This window comes from Cydia splendana, chromosome 16, assembly GCF_910591565.1.
Source record: "Cydia splendana chromosome 16, ilCydSple1.2, whole genome shotgun sequence".
NCBI lineage: Eukaryota > Metazoa > Arthropoda > Insecta > Lepidoptera > Tortricidae > Cydia > Cydia splendana.
In genome coordinates, this window is record NC_085975.1 from 12,046,507 (window position 1) to 12,071,607 (window position 25,101).

General features: G+C 38.5%; 1 protein-coding gene across 1 annotated transcript in view; it reads right to left on the reverse strand.

The window, feature by feature from the left end:
- Window positions 1-9,978: 9,978 nt before the first annotated feature.
- LOC134798319 (ubiquitin-conjugating enzyme E2 R2) overlaps window positions 9,979-25,101 on the reverse strand; it is a 35,745-nt gene continuing 20,622 nt past the window's right edge. Inside the window, exons 3-5 of the mRNA XM_063770725.1 lie at window positions 19,870-20,102; window positions 17,871-17,985; window positions 9,979-15,261 (exon numbers count right to left, since the gene is read on the reverse strand). Coding sequence (XP_063626795.1) covers window positions 15,145-15,261; window positions 17,871-17,985; window positions 19,870-20,102 — 465 coding nt within the window. The 3' untranslated portion in view covers window positions 9,979-15,144. The remainder of the gene's footprint in view (window positions 15,262-17,870; window positions 17,986-19,869; window positions 20,103-25,101) is intronic.

The window sequence follows — 25,101 nt, forward strand, 5'->3', positions numbered from 1 at the left end:
GCACAGATAAGATAAACATAAGAAAAGCAAATCTTGTCAGTAGAAAAAGGCGCGAATTTTTAAATTTTCTATGAGACGATATCCCTTCGCGCCTACATTTTTCAAATTTGCCGCCTTTTTCTACTGACAAGATCTGCTTGATCAACTATACGAGCTAAAGTTAACAATTCATTTGCTAATGTTGGCTAACTCGGTACGACCATGCGATTTATACAAATTTAAAATTAGTGCTTAACCACAGAATAAATAATAGTACTAGGTACACAAGACTCACTCTCTAACAAAACGCGTCTGTTACGATCAGCCATAGATATAATAATATACAGAGATATAGTTGGTCAAGCAGATCTTGTCAGTAGAAAACGGCGGCAATTTTGAAAAATGTAGGCACGAAGGGATATCGTCTCATAGAAAATTTGAATATCGCGCCTTTTTCTACTGACAAGATTTACTTGACCATCTATAGACGGTCAAGCAAATCTTGTCAGTAGAAAAAGGCGCGAAATTCAAATTTTCTATGGGACGATATCCCTTCGCGCCTGCATTTTTCAAATTTGCCGCCTTTTTCTACTGACAAGATCTGCTTGACCCAGTATATACCTTCCAAGCGAGCTGTCAGTGGGACCACTTTTGTTTAGTGTACGATTAACAATGTGGCCCACCTTGCTGTAGCCATGTCTATTTCTCTCATGCTCATGTGTATTTTATTTATTTATTTTATTTAATTAAAATACATAAATACCTACTAAAATAGGTGTTCCGCAATAATTGAATTATTTTATTATATTATAATATATTCATTATCCATTAGCATTTCAATTATGTTTATGTTTAACGAAGATATTGAAGCTTCAATTAATCGATATTGCGTTCCGCTGTGTAACGTTTATTGATATATAACATGATTAAAATCGACTTTTCACATCCCTAAAAGAGCACACATATACGTTTTTACGCAACATACACAACCTGGGTCTACCTAAAAAAGGGACACCTGGATTTGAAGTCCATCTTGTCAACAGTATGGTTGTCCTTTTTTGACAAACGGCATTTTTGAAAGAGCAAGAAGAGAGAAATGATACTAGTTGCTGCGCCGTCAAAGAGAACAGACAGCGTAGGGGCCTTGCGATCAGCACAGATGTGGCCGCTAGGTGGCGACAGCGCCACGCGCGGCTTATGGCAAACCCCAAAATTGGGGCCGAACGGATGTACTTTTAGCTACCTGTAGCAAAGCGACGAAATCGCGGAGTGAGCCACGCCGGTATTGTCTTGGGTCGTCCCTTTCGTTTTTCGTCAAGTTCTTAAATTAGTCCTATTCTGCTTTCGTCACTCATTCTACATTGAAAGCCACCGACGATTGTGACGAATGTAGAATGAGTGACGAAAGCAGAATAGGACTAATATAAGAACTTGACGAAAAACGAATGGGACGACCCAAGACGATACCGCCACGCCTGGCTTAACCATCTAAAAAGAAAACGTTATATACAAAACTGGCACTTAAATGTTTACTTGCCTGTTTAGGTTCCTTTTAAAGTCATGTCTTCTCGCGTTTGTATGAATTACTTTTCCATAGAACCACACATAGCAGTATGTGGCTACTAGAGTCTGTGGGCAAAGAGAAGAGTCGTATTTAGAATGTATTGATCCCATACATTTCACGACTTCTCTAACTTCTCTTTGAGCACAGACTCTATATACGTTTCGACATTGCAGCCAAAGAGCATATAATCACTACGTTCTAATTGCAGCCATTAAAGCAAGTTCTGTTTCTCTCGTGCTGTGCAAGCAGCTATGATATGGATTAATCATGTACAGTCAGCTGCAGAGATATGTGACCCCCCTGAATCGAAAACTTTAACTCGCCGCTCGGCAGGCCGAGACTCAGTATTCCAATCGATTCTTACAAAAATTGTATTTCTCCGATTCAACGTCCGCTAGTGGGAATCGATCCTTGGACCTCAGCGATATGTCTGGCCTTACTATGCCATACTTTAGACCGGCCCTCATTCCACTGGGCTACGGGAACGCTTGCTTAAGGATGTGAAAATTTGAACCAGTAGCAGGCAGCGCCGTAGACGCAAATGATTCCAACTATTATTATATATGCGTCCCTGTTTAGCAAGCTTGTGTTACAATATAGTATTGTCTTGGTTTATCAATATTTTCCTGCCCTCATATTATTTTCGAAGGCGACTAACAACGACTTTAAGTAATTATATTTAAGGTTGAAGATCTGGAGTAATTCAGTTTTGTGATTTCGTGTAGAAAAATACAATTTGAGGGCAAGTAATAATTTACGATCCAAGTGATTCCTACCGTGTGTCAAAGCAATTACATTTAGTGACCTTTGTCTTTGAATTCTTAATCAATTAATTTAATAGCCCACGCCCGATTCTAATTTCGAACAACAATATGGTGCGATTAACAGTTTTTCTTAAATCCAAAATCGTAAATCTCTGGGAAGATAACAAAAGTATCAAGGAAATAGCACGAAAGTTGAATATTACGGTAAGTAACTATTGTGACTAATGATTTTTTTTTCTGTTTGTCAATGTAGCATATTGTATTACCTAATAAGATAAACCAACAGATATATTGTGTGTGGGTATATAATAAAAAGAGTTTTTTGAATTGGGGCTGTTTAGAGAAATCCCAAACAAATAAAACACATCGGGAGTATTTTTTGTGAAAGTAAGTTAGTCGTAGCTAAAAATTCGGTTTACTATTTAATTGTGTTTTAACTTTATTTTAAAGAATTGTCCCATCTTCTGTATCTTATGAACCGCAACATTATAGTTAAAATCTTCGCAGAGTATTTTTCTGTTACATAAGATAATATTAATACCTATAAAATTTTAAAGGGGTCCATGTGATGTTTTATTGCATATTTAGGACGGTTTTACATGCAGTTATTTTAAACATGTAAACAACAAACTTGTAAAATTGTATAGTTACAATATATGCAAGATAGACTCAACAAATTTCAATCAAAACGGTATAAAATATATACACTAAATATTTCTCTCATATTTTTTTTATAATGAAACGTTCTCCTCTTACACAGCATTAGAAACATACTATAGATTGTTTTATACGTATTTTTATTTGCAGAGAGACACGGTTCGTAGGTGGGTAAGACGTTACCAAAAACAGGGAGACGTGGAATGTGAGAAACCAGGCCCTCGTCCTTCGGCTTACACTGAACAATCTGAGCGGCATCGTAATATAGTGCAAATTCATACTGATGCTCCGTTTACCAGCACTCGCTCCACTGCGGAAACTTTTGAAGTGTCACTTAGCACGGTTAGAAGACACCTTCATGCTGCTAACATACACCATTTTAAACCAGCCAAAAAGATAAAGTTAACAGAAGCTCATCGAAACGAACGTGTAGGGTTCGCACAAAAATACGAAAATTTCGATTGGGAGAATGAAATCGTAATTTTTACGGACGAAAAATGTTTTAAGTCCGACAAAGATGGCCGAAAAATATTGTAGCGGAGCAGCGGGGAGAGATTTAGCCCCAAAAATGTGCTAGACCTTAGAACAAGCGGAAGGATAACGTTAGGTAAAATATATACTTTTTATGTTATGGGTATGAGAATAGATATTTATAGGTATAAGTAAATGATATTTATCACAAAAAATATTTTCAGCGTATTACGGATGGATGTCTTCCATGGCCCCTGGTGAGCTTGTAGAAGTAGGAGGACGAATGAACGGTGAGCGATACCTTGAGGTATTGCGTAGCGTAATGATGCCATCAGTTCGCGTCGCCTACCCTGAGGGCCAAATTTATTTAGTGCAAGACAATAGTGCCGTGCATCGTTCGCGTATAGTTCAAGACTGGTTGTCTTCTCAGGCGGACATTACAGTCTTCGATTGGCCTTCTAAAAGTCCTGACCTGAACCCAATTGAGAACTTGTGGGGTCAAATGGTGCTTAACTGGGACCCTACCCAAGTCAGATCCAAAAAAAAACCTAGACGACGAAGTTCACAGGACCTGGGAATTGTTGAGGAACTCGAACACTTGTTCAAACATGGTGGCGAGCATGAAAAGCCGACTCAAACAAGTCGAAGAAAGTGATGGATACCCTCTTCGCTATTGATTAATGAAAAAAATATACCTACTGTGTTTCCATTTGTGTTCTGGGTCTTTCTCCACTATTGGCGAAATAATTGTGTTAGGCAAGTTAAAGCAAATTAATAAGACATGTTGAAATTATATAAGGTCGAAAATAGGTCGACATATTTCGATTTTAATGACGTGGTAACTCTATGTAAGTATTCAAATAAATTAAAATAACTAAACTTATTAGAAAGTAATCACATTTTTTTTAAATAGCTACAGTTAACTTTATGGATGGGTCAGATTGTTCAAATATTAACTCATTATTTTTTCCCTTACTAACAGGCCTCGATAATAGTCTTCTAAACAAAAAAAGAGAACCACGGTTTTAAAAACAGTTCCCTGTAATTTAAAATAACATAAGCACAATCGTATCGTCACATTTTAGACAGTAATATAATTTAGCAACTACGGTTGCAAACAGTATTTTTTTTTATAAAATACATATTTTAATTTATCGGCAATTTAAAATTAACTAAACAGGGACTGTATCGAATCCGGCCCATTTAGTGGAGAAAGCCCTTGTATTATAATTGTTTTAAAGTGCCGACGGTTACAGGAGATGAATATTGTTATCTTTGATAACATGTGGTTTCTCGCTGTAACGTCAAAGTTCGTTTAGATTATTTCAATCAGAAAGAAAAGTAACGTTGTGGTATATTGTCATATAATATGGTCCAATCTAAAATTGATTCTAATTTACGTCTACAAGTTTTCCTTTTGTCAACAAGATTGTAACTGAAAGTATTTTTTATATACTGTACTGAAGTTATCGGATTTGTTTATATATAATAATTATTATGCGTTTTTTGCAAGACTCAACACATATTTACATAGGTGTAAGAAAACATGACATTGGTATTTAAGGTGCAACCACACATTGCTTAAATACGGAACCCTAAAAACGGTGACGGTCCGGAAATTCAGATGTATGAAAATCAATATACGCGTGCCGTTCGCGTCATGTCTTTTCCATACTTTTGCATGCGATCAAAAATATGTGTGGTCGCACCTTTAGAAAGTAAACGACCAACGTGCCAACTGACAATCAAAACATTATAAACAAAATTACTTTGGTAAACCACCACGTTACTTATTTAACACACCAAAAAAAATGTTGAGACATTGTTACTTTGAAGATTAAAAAGCTGAAGGTATTTACGTCTTAATTTTACATAATTCAAATTGCTTTAAAACCCCTTCAGATGTTGGCTTATCTACATATGTATTGTATAAGATATACAGTATAACAATAACACTTTTACACTGTTATTTCAAGCTTGTTTTTTGTGATGTAATAATCTGCTAGCTGGCCAGATCATATTAATAAAATAAAACTATCTCAAAATTCTAATTCACAGGAAACCAATTTACTATTGTAGATCATGCCATTGACGAAGACATGCGCCTTGGTTCCTATTATCATGTTATTAACGGTTAAATTTGACAAATCTGCGCGTCTTCGTGGATGTAGCGATCTATATCCGCGTGATACCCGCACTATTGATTTTGTAAACAATATTTTTATAAATTAATAAAAAATGATCATCATCTATAGATTTTTTATTTATATAATAAGACATATATTTTTTTAATTATGTTATAATATAACATAATATTATGCATAAAAAAAATAAAACATCAAATAAAAAATAAACATCAAAATTCCCCAGGCCAAGGTTCGAACTACTAACCTTACGATTCATAGTCAATGCTGCTAACCGTTAAGCCACACGGCCGTTTGCTTTTCTGACGAAATTATTGTTCTAGGTATGACTGGCAGGAAGGATTTTTTAACCCTTTAATTCGCAATGTTAAGTATGCTTAACATTAGAATCAAAAAAATATTGCAACGTAATTTTCACTTAAACTCAGTACTTTTTTTAATAAAATGATAGTTTAAAACCTAACGCATCTTCGACGAGTGAGATTATTGCCCAGGCGCACGTATTTTGACAGTTAATGGCAAAATGGTGCCACGACAGCAATTGACCTCAGGACGCAAGTTAATTAAAAAATATTAAAAAATATTTATACCTATAATGTCGATTGAAATACTATTACAATGTGTTCTTGAGGGTGTGTGCTTTGTGTTTTTATGTTTTTATAACACAATAGAAGCCTAACTAACACAGGACTGGGTTACCATTATGCGTGTTGAGAATGCTCAACATTGCGAGATTCTTAGAAATATACTTAGTGTAACGCATGTTGAGCATTCTTAACATTGCGACGCTATGAATAAAGTACATTCTTGTTAGGCTGTTAAGTAATTTTAACAGTGCGAAGATAAGGTTAATATAAGGGAAGATGCAACATCCACGACTTGATGAATTCAAAGGTGGTGGACCGCCAAGATGACCGTTTTGCAGCGAGCTCTTCCCATCCCAACGTGCAGGATCGATATCACACACGTTTAGGTGACGCTTGAGCATGTCCGCTGTGCTTCCGCTTGCCCTCTGCTAATTCTGAGTAGAATATAGCTTTAGGCAGGCGGCGATCGTCCATCCGAAGAACATGCCCACACCACCTAAGCTGACGCTGCATCAATAGTGCCTCCATGCCGTACATCCTGGAACGACGCAGAACCTCAGAGTTTGGAATACGGTCCTGCCATTTAATTCTGAGTACCTTAACATTAGACATCTTAGGTGGTGCGTGTCTAGTCTTTTGATATCTGGCTTGTACAGGTATCGTGTCTCTGCGCCATACAGGACTGGGATTATTACGGCCTTATAGATGCTTATCTTAGTCTCAAACTTGATATCATGAGAGCGGCTTTGGCGATGCGAGATGGTATTTCTGAAGCCGGGGTGTTGTCATGTCGTATAGGGATCCCAAGATATTTAAAATAAGACTTTATCTAGTGGTTTCCCATCTAGATTCAGTGGTTTTGAATCAGATTCAACTCCACAGGGTGGTTGTTGAGGATTTGTGTCTTGGAAATACTTATTACCAGCCCGAATTGTTGGCAAGAGCGGTTTAATGCATCAACGTAGCTTTGGAGATGCGCCATACTGCCAGACATAAGGCATACGTCGTCAGCGTAGAGTATCTCAAATATGGAGACTCGTCGCACTTTAGACTTCGTCCTGAACCTTTAAGACACCTTTCTCAGGCCCCTCATATTTAGTTGTCTCCACTGAGAAGCATGTATATGGCAAATGGTGTGGGTGCCATGACACATCCCTGCTTCACTCCGCTTGTAACCTGGATCTCCTCAAAGAGTTCGTTTTCCTGTTGAACCTGCGCTTTCATACCATCGTGGAATTGGCGAATGAGGTTTACGAACTTCTTTGGATATCCAGATTTTATAGATAAAAGTAAATAATGTCTGGTTGTTGTATCGGCGACAAGCAGGAGCTACTGAAAAGACTATGCTACTGAATAAATTAAGACTACAACACAACTAGCAATGGAGCTGCTAAAAAGAAACTAGAAAAGTGCGAGGCGGACTCGGCCACCGAGGGTTCCGTACTTTTTAGTATTTGTTGTTACAGCGGCAACAGAAATACATCATCTGCGAAATTTTAACTGTGTAGCTGTAGCTACCACGGTTCATGACTTTCATGAGATACAGCCCGGTGACAGACTGTGGTGGAGTCTTAGTAATAGGGTTCCGTTTTTACCCTTTGGGTATGGAAACCTAAAAACAGGGCTGGGCCCTGTTTTTTTTAGAAGCTTCAAGTTCCAAGACCTTGTAGTTCAGTATATAAAATCAGTGTACACCTTGAACGTATTGTAAAATAGGATACACGAACATATTCAAAATTGATATTATGTCTCGCCTAGTAGCAAAAACAAATGGCTTCTACTCTTTTCATGACGCTCAATAGAAACTTTTTATTAAAATCTATAAATTTTTTATTTCTTCATTATCTCTAAATCATGCGCAATGTTGAGAGTACTCAACATTGGTTGCCAATGGTGATATTGTGAAAGTTGGGCAATGTTGAGTATTCTTAACATGTGTTTTCTAGAAGATCATATACAAAATATTTTTTTTATTATTTTTCTGTACTTTATATTACCCCTAAGAACTCATTTATGTGCTTAAAAGCAGAAAATTTAGAAATTTTTTTTTTGAGCATTAAAGGGTTAAATTTCTTTCTAATACTTACCTTTATCGTCATCTTTTTTTTGTATAGTTGTCATACAAAATTTTTAAATGTTTGTTTAAATTATACAATTCAGTTAATAAAAAAAAAAGTATGGTCTTTATGAGATTTGAACCAGGAACCGTAGAAATGCCTTATTCTTGGGGGGGTCACATAACTCTGAAGCTGACTGTACGTCAGCAAAAAATAACTTAGCGTAGGGCCTAGCTAAGAGTGGTATTCCACCTGTCCAATGTAAGCAAAATGTACGCAATACACATTATACAAATAAATCGGATAGGTGGAATGCCACCCTAAGATACGAGTAATGCGAGTAATAGTTTTGAAAACTGTACAAAAATTTCAAATCTTTGCTACAAAACTAGACTACAGTGACGAATTTAACAAACATTGGCGAAAACTGCACCGGTCTGAGAACGGCCATCTTTAGTGCAAAAGTTTGTAAATGTTTTATTTCATTGTTTTAGGTTGTAAGTTTTACTGTATTTTATATTTACTTTTACACATTTTATTATATTGTATTGTATTTATTTTTTTGGGTTTCTTGCCTGCCAAATAAAGAATTTATTATTATTCTCTTTATTTATTTCTCATCTTAAGTTAGGATATTTATAATATGAATATAAAAGTAAAATATAAAAACACTTACAAAACAATAAAAAATAATATAAACACATTATAAAAAACCTAACCTAGGGTGCCGCCAGCAGCGGGGCAAGGCCCAAGCTACCGGTGGTCAGGGCTGCAGAGAGAGGAACCGGCGGACTATCCGCGCCGTGTCCAAGATCACCGCCTTCTGCATCTGACCCTTGATCCAACCACCTAGCGAGAGTCTCTCAAGGTGTTGGTCGAGACTCTTCGCTATTAGACCATTCACTGAAACGACTATCGGGACAATTATCGTCGAGTCAACATCCCACATGGCTGTTATCTCGTGAGCCAAGTCTAGGTACTTATTATTATTTGTATGTCTTTCCCATCACGGAACAATGGTGTTCCGGACCTTTGGGAGGCATGCGCGGAGCCGAAGCCAACACGTAGAGGCCCTTTTGACACTTTAATGAAATGTAAGGGGTACACCGAGCGGATGCTGCCCTTGCCCGTGTCATGGGACGCACGCAGAGGCAGCACCCGCCAGGGTGTAAGGGCTATTGAGAGTTGATGGAATCTAAAATGAACTAGGTTATTGGGTGAAAGCGATGGACTAAGTACTGAGCTATGGGGTAAAAAAACCGGACGCCTGCCTAATAAAACGGTATGCAATTTTATTTCCGGCAGACGGTGACTCGCCCTCACAAGATGGGCCCCCACAAAAAGCGACATCTAGGATGGCTCAAGGGCAACACCGGTGTGAGCGGCTCAGGGGTGTCGAGAGGTGTGCGCCGCTTTCTACCCAGTGGCTGTTAACAGCCACTGTGCCAACTCGCGTCTTATGCATATTTCACTTCCACCCCTGGAGCTTATAGCTCTAACGACTCCACTCTGGCCGGCCGGCTAAGGCAAGCCAGAGGCAGAGAATCCTGTCCCACCCACCCTCCTTGCGGGTAACAGAACTCCCCAGGACCACTCGGGTACGTGAGGTCGCTAATCCCCAACAGCTCGCCACAAGCTGCCCTGCGTTGACTTATTATTATTTATTATTAAAACACCAAATATTTGGTGTGACAGACGACATGGGTGCCGTGGGGTGGGTCCTTTGTAGGATGATTTGTTTCACAAAAACAACTGTTTCGCATCCAAACGCTTTTACTTTATTGTTATTCTATGATTAATAATTAATTAACATTCTCATCGTGTAATTTACCTACATTGATTTGCCAAATCACTTACAATGTAACTTAAGTTTACAAATTCTGGACGAATCATCAGGATTAACAGAGGTTTGTTAGCCAACACATACAGCATTAAGAATTTAAACATTTTAAACAGACTTGACAAAGTTTGAGAATCTAAGTTGTAAGCAAACAGCAATTTTGTTATCAGTTTTCTAGATCTTAATAGTTGTTCAAATAAATGAGTCCGTTAACTTAGTGCACACTAACCATAAAGATTCATTTTTACTTACAATATACATTACAGATAATTTCGTTATAATTAAATCATACAGGTAGGCATTTTACTATACTGGATACAACAGAGTACCAGTAGCCAGTTAATCTAATAAACTTACGGTATTTTTTAAATTATGTTTTGAGCATACTCATTATAAATCTCTGTACAAGTTTACTATATTAGTGTCAGACAAAAATGGTGCATTACACATATCAACCTATTCTAGTACGGGACACTAATATTAAACAATTCTTAAAAAGCCAAAAAGAGATGCTCAATCAATATAATTTATTAAAGACAACTTGTTGGAGCAAATTGTGATGACAAAATACAGCAAAAATACATAAAAAATAGTGACATTTGAAAATTCGCTAATAAATCTTAAATAAGCTAACTAATATTACGAGATAATGGTCGAATAGACAAACAGTCTGAGCATGATTGCGTTTATGTTCAGTAAGCTAAGTGGGCGAGGCGGTCCAAATGATCTGCACACGCTCTTACTAGCTGGACAATATAGTTGTGCTCAGTTCATTTTGATCTTATCGCCCGCTTAGCAACTACTACAGACATAAACGCAAACGTGCCTGCTAGTTAGATGCAATACCGCAAAGTTCAAAGATCGAAAATATCCATAGTCTAATAAAACATGGTCTTCTCTTCCCAGAGTGACACAAGCCTACGTCACAATAACATTGCCACTTTATATAGCGGTGTCGCATATTATCATATAGCGCTGTCGCATGATGTTGATGACGTAGAATTGTGTCAGTCACGTGGTCGGAAGAGAGTACCAGGCGGAGTATATTATTATACCATGAAAATATCGAAATATCACCCCTCAAACGATATTTTAAATCTCCAAACTTCATGTTGTCTATCCGAGCTGCACTAGCATGGAACATATTGCCATAAACTTCATAAAAATAAGCTTTCTATTCACCATTCATTCACTTCATAAATTGTAAAATTGTCTATCCGGTTCAGGCAAGTATGGACAACTCAAAATATATTTTGTTTCAAGCATCGCTAAAACATGCGGAGCTAGTAAAACTGACTGCCATACGGTGCTAGCAGGCCCCTATTTCACCACGGTGACAGGTGTGACAATTGTCGACATCACTGTTACTGGCGTCACAGGCCTCCATAAGCAACGGTAACCGCTTACCATCGGACGGGCGGTGTGCTTGTTTGGCACCAACATTTTAATTAAAAAAAACTCCATTATATCGCCAATAAATAAGTACTTATTTTGCGAAGCTAATGACAATTGTCACAAGAAACACGACAATTGTCACGAAATTCCGACAGAGAACTCATTTCCAGTCAAGAATTACCGAAAAGTCTTTTAAATCTTGTGACAATTGTCATCATCATCATCATAAACTTCGCAAGAGAAATACCTATTTTTTGCCGATATAATAAAGTTTTTTTAAATAATACAATGATGGTGAACAACAGGAATACGGCCCGCCCGGTGGTAAGCGGTAATCGTAGCCCGTGGATGCCTGTGACGTCAGCAACAGTGACATTTGTCGAATTGTCGCACCTGGCACCGTGGTGAAAACCAGGTCACACAGTAGAGCTTGGTTCTTCTAAACTTGCACAGTACAGGCTGTACCAATTACTAAGAATATGACCATTGCGTGATAAAAACCCGTGCGATCAGTTTTGCTACTCTTTGAAGGCAGACATGCTAACCCACCCTACGATAGTTTTCAAAATAGTTCACTGTAGGTACCCCTACCACTACACATAAACGTTGAGTATATCTAAAGTTACGTCTCAACCCATTGCAAGTATGTACAAAGTTATGAACTATTCTCAAAAGGATCATAGAGATATCCTTTCAGTTTTATTATGCTCTAAGCAGACAATGCTCTCAAATCATTTTGCGGCTACTGCACTTAGCCATTCTTTGTAAAGATAAGAAGTTAGTGCAGTGTAGCTAGGAAGTAGCTGAACATTTAGTAGCTTGTCCTTCCTACTGAAGGAAATGTTGAGCTACATCCAAAAGTCCAGTCCTATTTTATAAGAGGGGGTCAATACTCTCAATAAAAGTTCCGATATAAAATTATCGTACGGCCGTATACGCCCCACTGCCATGCCGTGTTTTTACCACTGAGAGTACAGAATTTAGCTTGTCAATATGCATTTAGTTTAATTTTTTGCTTGCAAATGATAAAATAATGCATGTGTCCGTTTTACGATGTGATTATCGATGTCTTATAAGGTCTTACGTATAATCTGTTCAATTAAACTAAAAGTCTTGATGTTTCGACTAGTGTACAAGTACAATCTATCCCTGTTTGACATAGAGCGACTATTAAAATAAATGCATTTTACCGCAAGCAAATGCCAAATGAACGGCTCGACTGATGCCAAAAAATCATGTTAGGATGTTATTTATTCAATGCAGATGTATTGGTCATGTACAGGTTTATTCGTATACCTTATTACTAAGACATAAAGTCGATCAAAGGTCAGTTCAGAGTGTAGCTATTAGTCCCTAATGTATCGGCAAGAAGAAACAAGGCAATCGTTAATTTGCAACAATTGCAACTTGAAAGTCCAGGCAAGATATTCCCATTTAAAACTGTAACAATTAAATTTAAGTAGTACCTAGTTGATACATTGTTTTGATGTGGCGGAAAAGGGATAATTATAGGTAATATAGATGGACAAAGAAAGAGGAAAAACGTGAACAAATTGGCCATTGGGCCTGTTAATAGTTAATCAGGGCTATAACCGCGAAAATCGAAGTTCGCAAATTGCGGGCATTTTTCTCTGTCACTCTTATTACGCCTTCCTTGGAGTAAAAGAGAAAGATCCCCGCAATTTGCGAATATCGGTTTTCGCGGTAGCCCCTCAGTGACGTTAATAGTTGGAGGTAATTGAAAAGCCAGTTTGTATACATGCAAGTAGTTATAAAAAGGAGCTTTGTAAGTAGGTATAATTTTCCCACGCAAATTTGCAGTACAATGAAAGTTAATAAAAACCCAATTAAAAAGGGCGTGTCTACAAAAAATACAAATAAAAAAATGGTTTAAGAAACAGTTTAGGCAGGAAATTATAAACCGTGCCTTGAAATTTGAATTTGATTCCAAGGTTCAATTGCTAGAAGTGCAGTGCAATGGCGTTACAAACGTATAAAAGTAAAATGTTGCTACATACGACGTTGCTTTAAATATTAGAACCAAGAGAAAGTGCGCAGCAACGAAACTCCGTAAACGAATCGCAATATTGACACGTGTTATGTTAGTATAGAAGAAAAACGCACGCTGCGCACGCATATCAATCAGTCGAAAATAGCCGTTATGTCAATAAGTATTAGAACTATTATAGTACTCGTTGCTATAATTAATTCACAATACAAGTCTAAGCTTACGCGAACATCTGGTTTGATAACGCGGTGAAATGGTAATTTATTCAACATCGACTTTACTTATTTTATTTCATTTTCGATCAGATGGGGTTTTTAAATGAAAGAGCTACCTAATTCGAAACTATATGTAACTATGTAGGCTATTATAGGTTGTAAGCAATACAATGAGAAAAATCTAACCGTTTTAAATTGCGAAAAGAAAAGAAGAAACCGTAAGCAAAACAATATATTAAGAGGTATATAGTCTGTATTATTTAAATTAATAGTAAATCGGTGAAAGCAAGGGAGTCTTGCTACTGTACCAATAGTTTGTACTTGAGAAGTAGAGACGTACTAACTAAATTAATAGATTTAGTTTAGTATAGTTTACGAAGATTCTAATATACTTCAGTTCATTTACTAGGTCAAAGTCGTTACTTTGTACGAATAATATTTACATTTAATTCATGTTTGATATATATGACCCAATGATGTTTTAAGTTTTATTGCAATTAATACACACCTTACAATATAATTGGTTTAGATCTTGTCTTTTTACAAGTAATGTAACTGAAAATTTATATTGTAAGATATGTTTTTGCTCACAAAAGAAATTTTCCCTAGGCAGTTTGATCCTGGCCTTACGTACTGACAGGAATATCATTTTGTGAGTATTAATTTGACACCTGAACCGGCACTACTCAGTGTTATTTATACATTTTGCAGCATTTTATTGGGAGACGATTGGCAATCCAGTTACAGCCAAACCAATAGTCATCGAAAATATACACACATTTGTTGTTTTGCTCCGTAGGCTTTCGCTTATACATTCGGGCAGCAAGCGCCATTTTGAAAAACAAATGACGGATGAGTTTGAGGCCTCGTAAATGTAGGTACAGTCGCCATCAGATATAATATCGGAGCCGCCAAGGTGCTCACAGATATCTGAACACAATAGAGGCGTGTTCAGATATTCTTTCTAACAATAGAAATGGTTTTTGCAGCAGGGCTCCTGAAGTTATATTTGCCTAGTGGAGGGAGTGTAGGCCTCGACGGAGCGCGCCTCACGACTCGCCGTTGCACAAGTACATATAGACTTTGTGTGCCACAGTTATAGTCACAATTGTATAGTCAGTGGTTCTTTCCCCCTAAGCCCCATGCAGAAAAAGTAACTACCAATTTAAGTATAAGTATTTTTTGCTGCGGGGCTTCTGAGGTTATATTTGCCTAGAGGAGTGTAGGCCTCGATACAGCAGGCTTCATGACTCGCTATTGCACAAATATAGACTTTATATGCCCGAGTTAAGGTTGATATTAGTCACATATAATATAAAGTCAGTGGTTTAACCCCCTAAGCCCCCATGCAAAAAATTTAAATATCTATTGAGATGCACTTTATTCTTTGTGTAAAGTTTTTTGCAGCGGGGCTTGTGGGGTTATATTTGCCTAGTGGTGTGTAGGCCTCGCGAGAGCGGGCCTCACAACTCGCCGTTGCCGCTGTCATCGCCGTCCTCGCCGGCCTCGATTGGCTCGATCTCCTCGTCCGACGTGTCAAGGTCGTCGTAGTCGTCGTCGTAGAAATCAGTCATGTCCAGCTGGAACGGGAAAAGTGAAGTTAGGACATGTTTTGCTCTTAAAACAAATGACTCATTGGGATTAGGTATAATTTAGTAAGGTATTAGATAGGCCAAGTAACCAACAACTGATATCGAAATGTAAGTATTTTTATTTTAGGTTAATAAAATAAAAACTAACAAAGCTGCTGCAGCTACTTTTTCTCGAGCATAAAGCATAACAGATATAGGGAACATTATTTGCAATCAATTTTAAAACCTGTAATTCTGTATCTATTAACCCTTACAAGCGTAAAAAATAGCCGAATTGTGGTTATTAATAAAAATGTAAAAAGAAGGGTCTAAAGTTATGTTAAGTATGAACTGCATTTCACTGACGCACTGACAGTTTACTGACGCATTTTCACATACATTTTGAATGGACCATCACAAAACACCCAAAATTTGTATGAAAAACTGGGAACACTTTTTTTCTTTGTCTCATTCAATAGTACTCGTGATTTGTCTTGATTGATGTTGAGTCTAAATAACCTAAATGTTGATGGTTTTTAGAAAAAAAGTAAATGGTACCATTTTCTCTGAAAACCCCCTATTACCTATCTTATGTTATGACGCATAAAGGATGTAAGGTGACGCTATTGGCAGAAATCAGAAAGTCAAATCTAATCTCACAAACACCGTCTAGCCAAGTGGGCATATTTTAAAATTGAACAGTTTTTTTACGTGTATTCCAGATCAGAGTGAATGACGTAAGAAAGTGTTTTCATGAAGTCAGCATATCACGAACAGTCGGTACAGTAATGCTCGTCAACATATACCTACTATTTTTATTAATAATAATATAAATAGTGATATATTTTTATGACCGTGCGCGAGCGTGACAATACCATATGGAGAAAAATGGAAGAATATCCAGTATATAGGTATTAATTTAGTTGCATAATATCTAGCTATGCTAGGGAAAAAATTAAACATTATTGATCAAATATTGTGATTTGTGTTTCGTTTACGATTTTTTTCGACTCGCTTTCGCATTCGAGTGAGCGATCGAATTAAAAAAAATTGTCCGCTGTATAGTATTGAGGGCGCCACTTCCTACGTAACTGTCACATTTTTGAGGTAAAATGCTTAAACATGGCAACAATTTAGTATGGAAATGTTTTAGTTAGGTACATTTTATTGAATTTCTACTATTTTATGTCGCACTATACCGTACCATCGTATTTATATTGTCAATTGACCATTCATTAAACCAAAATGCAACGAGGTAAAGTCTAACAATGTCAATGGTCAGCTAAGTGTATTTTAGGAGGATTTTATAGAGTTAAGCCACGAAAAGTCTGCAGCGACTTTTATAGCCCTCGCAGTGCCAGTGTTATTTATACGTCATAATTTCATAGAAGTTTGACGTTTAAAATAATACTTGCACTGCGTGGGCTATCAAATCCGCTGCAGACTTTTCTTGGTCTGGCTCTATGAGATTTTTGACATTCAGTACATATCACCCTCCAGCTCCTATGAATCAACCTAGGTATAACCCTTAGTACACTTCCACAGCTGTGTCAAAGTGCGAGAAATTTTTCTACAATTTCTTAGTGGAATCGTTGCTAAAAGATTTACGAAAATAAAAACTAAGTATCAAGTCCAGCTTGTCCTGGCGCCTATTTCAACACGATGACAATTGACACCTGACAATGACCATTTTTTGTACATTTCCTGGTCAATAAAGTACGTAGCGTCAATACGGCATATTTACTTGTTGCACCAGCAACGTACGACGAATTGTCATTGTCAGGTGACAATTGTCAGAGTGGTGTAACAGGGGCCTGGTATAAAAGGAAGTCGGTCACCATCAATATTTAATTTAGTAATATTAAAGTGCATTCTGTATCGTGTCGTGATGATGTAAAGCGACGGTGACAACACGTCAGCAATCGATATCCGTTGCCAATCCGGCCGTCTGGCCTTGCTCGTGTATCTTTCCTTTTATAGTGGCTCCAAGTTCATCTTCTGTTCCGTACCCGTATTAACTGCCATAAGTATTGTGTTTACAACTACACTTTATAAAACGAAAACCGCCCCCGCCGCGTCTGTCTGTGTGTACGTATGTTCGCGATAAAGTCAAAAACTATTGAACGGATTTTCATGCGGTTCTCACATATCAATAGTGATTATTAGGAAGGTTTACGTATATAATTTGTTAAGGTTTTGTGTAACCCGTGCGAAGCCGGGGCGGGTCGCTAGTTTAATTATATTACTTATTGTGAGTACCAAAACTGCCTCAACATTGCCAACAAAATCAAACATTACCTACATAGATCGAAAAGGCTTGAGTCTCTAGCAAACGGACCGTCGCATTTTCTCCATTCGGAATAAATAAATAGTTAATTAGTAGTTTGGCAGAAATAAATAGTAATATTTTGTTTAACTAGGCAGTGTTTAACATGGCATGGTAGGCAATATTTACTTGTCGTGGTCGCTGTGGTCAGTGTGTATATGTGCTTCACATGTGCCTTTTTGTGGTAAGAAATAGTATATATGTCGGTATGTTGAATGATAACGATAATACTGAAAAACGGAAATGCCATTTTAAATAACATTGAAGTTCTAATCGAGGCTAGGTTTATTACCTGTGGTTCTTGCGTGGTGGACTTGACTTGCGTTTTGATGCAGTAGTCTTCTAGAGTGAGAGGCACGACGATGCCTTCTCTTTCAGCGTCTATGCGCGCGACTTGCGCTTGTTTCCTGTAAATATAATTACAACATATAAACTATTTTAATAACAAAACTTCCGTGAGACACAGACATATTAAATATATTAAAAACGGGTCACTCACGTATTTTAAGTCGAAAAACGCTCGACATGTTTCCTGTTTAGCTCCTGATGACACTCCTCGGCACGGAGTGAAACATGTCGAGCGTTTTTCAACTTAAAATACGTGAGTGACCCGTTTTTAATATATTTAATACAACATAATATAAACGTTTGTAACGTTGCATATTAATGGTAAGTTGATTAATGACGAGTTCAAATGTTAGCACGAGTTTTGTAACTTGTTTGTCAATATTTTATTTGACATCACATCACATCGCGCTCGAAATAAACAAACCAAAATTCCCAACACAATGACGTAAAGTAATGCCTTTTAAAAGGCACCATAACATATGATAACTAGCACCCTCAAGCGTGTGAAGCAGTGTGTGAAATTCGTTGGACGTGAGACGAGTGCACTAGTGCACTAGCAGGTATAGGAACGAAATTGTTCAATTATCTGATTATGATATGAATTACATTAATAAAAATCCATATATCAGCGAGAAAAATGAGAAAGGTGTAGTATGTGAAGTGTGAAACCTCCTTCCTTTACCTAGTCCGTATACCTCCGTGGGCTTACGTTAACGCAGCATTTGTCTAGTAATAAACATATAATACAATTCGAATAAACGTTCAAAGCGACTAGACTAACGAGTACGCTTCTCTATATAATCTGCAAAAGAACCTAGCTTGGAGCATAAAAATCTCATCCTTATCTCTCAAAGCAAATTGAAGGAGATTTTGTCGGACTTGCATATTTGTAAAGCAACTGTTGCCAGCTCGTCAGCTCTGTAATAATCCTGATTACCGTAGACTATAAAAGTATACAAATACATAGTATTAATAAACCATTTCAAAAGAGCACTATCGTCATTACAGCTCGTCATCCAGAGATCCCCCGCTGATAATTCTGACCTAGTTTGTATGGAACGATGTATCGATGTCGACTGTTAGTAGATATTATAAGTTTCCTACTAATTACGTAACGACGCACTGGCGTCGCGTTTTCCTATAACAATTATTGTATGTAACGACTATTGGTTGATTTCAGAACGATGCTAGCTCCATTTGTAAGCTCTCTGATAACGGTTAATCAAGTATTATCCATTATTACTGGCGAAATATGTAGCACTAGTAATGGGTATAGAATAAAGATTTATGATTATCAGGATAAACGCGAATTTGCGTCATAATTAGTTGTAGGTTTGGGGTTGTTGGTCAGCGAGATCACGGATATAAACGGCCTGGGTGGACACAGTCAGACCGTCCGTGCGTAGGGAAAGTTAAGATTTAGGAAATGTAACTCGCGCCCACATTGGCCGGGTTGAAGGTGTTGGGCTCGTTGAGGAGCGTGATCACGGAGAGCAGCACCGTGCCGGACCGACTGCGTGGAGAAACTATCAACGCTACGTTTTAGGGCGGGTTCCTCACCTTATATTAATATTCTCATATTCCTTATCCTTGCCCTTGGAGTCACGCCAGTGCCTATACATGACGCTCGCGTCCACGTTGGCCGGACTGAAGGTGTTGGGCTCGTTGAGGAGCGAGATCACGGAGAGCAACACCGCGCGGACCGACTGCATGGAGCAACTATCAACGCTAAGTTGTGAGTTGGGTTGCTCACCTTATAATATTCTCATATTCCTTCTCCTTGCCCTTGGAGTCACGCCAGCGCCTGTACATGACGCTCGCGTCCACGTTGGCCGGGCTGAAGGTGTTGGGCTCGTTGAAGAGCGAGATCACGGAGAGCAGCACCGTGCGGACCGACTGCGTGGAGAAACTATCAACGCTAAGTTGTGAGTTGGGTTGCTCACCTTATAATATTCTCATATTCCTTATCCTTGCCCTTGGAGTCACGCCAGCGCCTGTACATGACGCTCGCGTCCACATTGGCCGGGCTGAAGGTGTTGGGCTCGTTGAGGAGCGAGATCACGGAGAGCAGCACCGTGCGGACCGACTGCGTGGGGTTCCAGCGCTCGCACGGCAGCTCGCCCGATTGCGGGTCATCCACGGGCGGGTGCAGGATTGATATGCAGAGGTCTCCGTTCTGGAAAGAGAATGTTATTGATTAGGAAGTGTAGTTACAGAGTTTGGCCAAAAAGTGAAGATGGTAATTGAGATGGCGGATTTTAGAAAATACCGAACAATCACTGTAAGTCTTCTGACTAAAACGCTGGTTTATATTACATGACGATCACGATTCACGAGTGGCCAATTTTATAAACGGCAAGAATCTGTTATACAGCTGAAATGTCATTCAAGCAAATGGAATTGAAAATAAATTTCCGCGTGAATTAAAAGTTTTAGGCGTTTACGGCGGCGTTCAAGTGGCGAGTTTTAAACTCCTCACGTTCATTATAGATTTTATTACATTTGTTCCTCGAAGGCACACATATAATGTGGATTAAGTCACAGGTACAGTTTAATTGTTCCACTCTGCCGAGCACGGCCTCCTTTCAATGACAGCGGACACTGCAAATATTTTACTTATTTTGCCTGTGGGATCACTGGAATGACCGACAAGGTCGCCTTAGCTTTGTTTAGAATTAAAATGAGGTTAAATCATAAGGCAATGTGCTTGTGTAACAAATATTACACATGCAGTTTCCGCAAGATATACATTAACATGCATAACATTGCGATGATAAATAATATCAGTGTAGCCTCGTAGCTAGGTCAATACGAAACAGACGATGTAGGTTTACTTTACATATACGTTTAGGTATTGTGTTGTGTGATGACGATAGGGTAATGTAAGTAGACCACCAGTATCGCATGAATTAGTTTCGACAGCAGGTCAGAGTTGCGCACTCACAAGTTATTCTTGCGTTTTGTGGAGCTAAATACGTGGCTGTTTGAGCGACCTAGTTCGCAAAGTGGAGCTGAAAGATGGGCTGGGCGGTGCGGGTCGGGACTTTTGAATAGTGTGGGACAAAAGGATGCTTTGGCGAAAGGCGGAACGAAGAGATGCTGTCGATTATTGTGACAGTTATTGAGTAAAATAGAAATGATTAAAAGAACAAACATATATCTGAAGAAGCTAGATTTTACTTAGATTATTAATACAATCTAAAGGCCGGAGATAGCAAATAAAATGGTGAGAAATTAAAAGACGCGTCGTCAGTGTCGTCACGTATCAGGCGCGCGATGTTACGCGTACCATCTGACCATATTTTAATATTAATTTCACGTTACAACAGAGCACATAATTTATGTGTTACTTATACGAAAATCTAAATAACTCTTGTAAATGAAATTGTATGTATGTGTTGTGTCTTGTTAATAATAAGTAATGCTGCAAACATTCTTAATGTACGTCGGCAATGTCGGCGTGTAACAGTCCCTTTGTGGCTTTAAGTACGTAAACCGTGGAAATGGCGACACTTTGTGGAAATTGTGCAAGCACATTGTGGAAGTAAATAACATATTGCCACTAACCACCAGGGGAGTTTTCCAAGCGCTGACCGAGCGCGGCGACTCTAATGATTAGGGCAGAGATTTCCAATTCTTGCGTCGACAATTGGTAACATAATATACCTATATATTGCGGTGGTGTTTTATAATACGACAGGAGCAGGGTTTTTGTTAGGGGACAAAAGTGTAGCAAAACAGCAAGAGGAGCGAAAACGCAAACCCATAGATTTTCTTGTTTTTAAAGAAATGTTAAGGGTTTTCTTTAATTATAAAGAATAAGGACAATGGGCTCAGATTACGCATATTAATTATGGATCTTGATGTCACAGTTAGACCAGGTACGACTTCGCTGATGCCGTGATGACACGTGTAGTGTAACATCGCTGAGAAACTGCGCCCTTACAGCTACCGCGAACATCGGAATTCGAAGAACGTCTATCTCCATCTCTATCGCTCTTGCATTATTCGAGAGACCGGTCCGCAGACAGACGATTTTCGAATTTCGATGTCTGCCTCACTAACAATTCCAGCCAAAATGATCCGCTTTGCTGACTCATCGGTTCCATCGCCATATTAGAAATTTCAGCTTTCGATTAAGCCTCGATTTGTTCTGATTTAACGCTTCTTTCCAAGGTGCCTTCCGTTTTTAGTGCGTAACCAGGTGTTATATAAATCCATTGTTACCGACTTACTGATTACCTAAAATCGTCATAACAGCTTACGCGCGAACACTTGCCCGAGAAACTAGGGCTTCATGTTTACATTATGTATTTATTCGATGTGTTCCTGTGTACGGTAAGTATGTTCCGTTGATCCTTTTAGCAATCAGAAATTGAGAGTTATTTTTGTAATATTACTTAACGAGGCACTTAGATATGCATTTAATTTAATCATAGGTACTATAAGTAAAACAAAGGAGTGTATGTAATATACTCTACATATATGTTGCGAATGGGATTATTATTTCCCTATAACATGCAAATGTCGTGGGTAACCTACCTATTGTATTGGAGGCCAGCAGTACCTCCATTAGTTAGCACTCATTGGACCACATTTAGCCAAAGATAAAAATTAATGTTAAACGCTCCTTAGCAAGTTTAAGGTTCCGTCACACAGGCGCGTTTTACGGGCGGGGCGTGAGCGTTTTATATGTAAAAGCGGCGCGCCCCGCTCACGCCCTGCCCGGAAAACGCGTCTGTGTGACGAAGCCTTAAGTAAGCTAAGGTGGCAATGGCAACACCCACAGCAGAAGTGATTATTTATAGCACATTTATAGTGACCAAATAAAGTCAGGTTATTTATATCAAATAGTGACACCGCCTATTCCACCTATCCCTACCGCGATATCCCCCCCAGTGGGGATATGTGGAATATTTTTCCATCTATTTCTACTGGTAGTGATACATGGAATCAAGTCGTCCATCTATCCCCCCTATTTTTGAATGGTAGGGCCAGATGGAATTTATTACGCTTTTCCCAACTACTTTCCCCCCTGGTAGAAATAGGTGGATTTTTTTCCACGTGTACCTGTTGATTTCCCCCCTGGTGGGGATAAGTAACTTTTTTTCCACTTTAACCTCTTTTTTCCTCCCCAGGTGGGGACAGGTGGATTTTATGTTACCTATCCCTACTGCCTTTTTGTTTGGTAGGGATATATGGAATCTCTTCCACTCGTCCCTGCTACCTTGCTGTTTGGTAGGGATATATGGAATTTTTTCCACTCGTCCCTGCTACCTTGCTGTTTGGTAGGGATATATGGAATTTTTTCCACTCGTCCCTGCCACCTTGCTGTTTGGTAGGGATATATGGAATTTCTTCCATACGTCCCTGCTACCTTGCTGTTTAGTAGGGATACATATATGGAAATTCTTCCAGTCATCCCGTCCCTGCTACCTAGTAGGGATATATATGGAATTTCATCCACTCGCCCTGCTACCTAGCTGTTTAAGGCCTGCGCAAACCGGCGGACCGCAGCGCAGATCACCCAGGAGGATTAACGTGCTCCTCGATACCGCGGAGTAACAATCCTCCGTGATGCTCCGAGATGCTCCATGTCTCAGAGCATTCAAATTTATACCTGAATGAAATTGAAATAGGGAAGAATACACATTGATAAATTTAAAGTGATCTGCGCTGCGCTCCGCCGGTTTGCACAGGCGTTTAGTAGATATATAATATGGACTTATTCCACCCGCCCCTGCACCTTTTCATATATGTTCAGATAGCCTCGTCACAATTTTTTTGGCCAGTCTTTCCAATGTAATTAGGTAAAGATGATTGGAGAAAACTTCCATGTATCCCTATCAAAATACAATCAGGTAAAGATGATTGGAAAAGTTTCCATGTATTTCAACCAAAATACAATCAGGTTAAGATGATTGGAAAAGTTTCCAATTATCCCTACCAAAATACAATCAGGTTAAGATGATTGGAAAAGTTTCCATGTATTTCAACCAAAATACAATCAGGTTAAGATGATTGGAAAAGTTTCCATGTATCCCTACCAAAATACAATCAGGTTAAGATGATTGGAAAAGTTTCCATGTATTTCAACCAAAATACAATCAGGTTAAGATGATTGGAAAAGTTTCCAATTATCCCTACCAAAATACAATCAGGTTAAGATGATTGGAAAAGTTTCCATGTATCCCTACCAAAATACAATCAGGTTAAGATGATTGGAAAAGTTTCCATGTATCCCTACCAAAATACAATCAGGTTAAGATGATTGGAAAAGTTTCCAATTATCCCTACCAAAATACAATCAGGTTAAGATGATTGGAAAAGTTTCCATGTATTTCAACCAAAATACAATCAGGTTAAGATGATTGGAAAAGTTTCCATGTATCCCTACCAAAATACAATCAGGTTAAGATGATTGGAAAAGTTTCCATGTATTTCAACCAAAATACAATCAGGTTAAGATGATTGGAAAAGTTTCCATGTATCCCTACCAAAATACAATCAGGTTAAGATGATTGGAAAAGTTTCCATGTATCCCTACCAAAATACAATCAGGTTAAGATGATTGGAAAAGTTTCCATGTATTTCAACCAAAATACAATCAGGTTAAGATGATTGGAAAAGTTTCCATGTATCCCTACCAAAATACAATCAGGTTAAGATGATTGGAAAAGTTTCCATGTATCCCTACCAAAATATAATCAGGTTAAGATGATTGGAAAAGTTTCCATGTATCCCTACCAAATAGCGAGGTTGTAGGGATAAGTGAAAAAAAATCCACCTATCCCCACCGGGGGGGAAACCAATGGGTATACATAGAAATAATTCCACCTGTCCCCCCAGGGGGGGAAACAGTAGGGACGGGAGGATAAAAATCCATTTATCCCTACCAGGGGGAAAATGGTAGGGATATGCGGAAAAAAATCCATTTGGCATCAATTAGTAGGGATAGATGGAAAAGTATCCCTACTAGTAGAAATAGATGGAAAAATATTCCACATATCCCCACTGGGGGGGATATCGCGGTAGGGATAGGTGGAATAGGCGGTGACACAGATGAGCACAAGTCGTTAGCTAGGAAATGAGCAGGTCAGCAGCACAGAACTATCCGTCTCGAAGCCACAGTCCGACAAGTTCCGCGTATCACAAAGGACATGCCGGAACTAGGT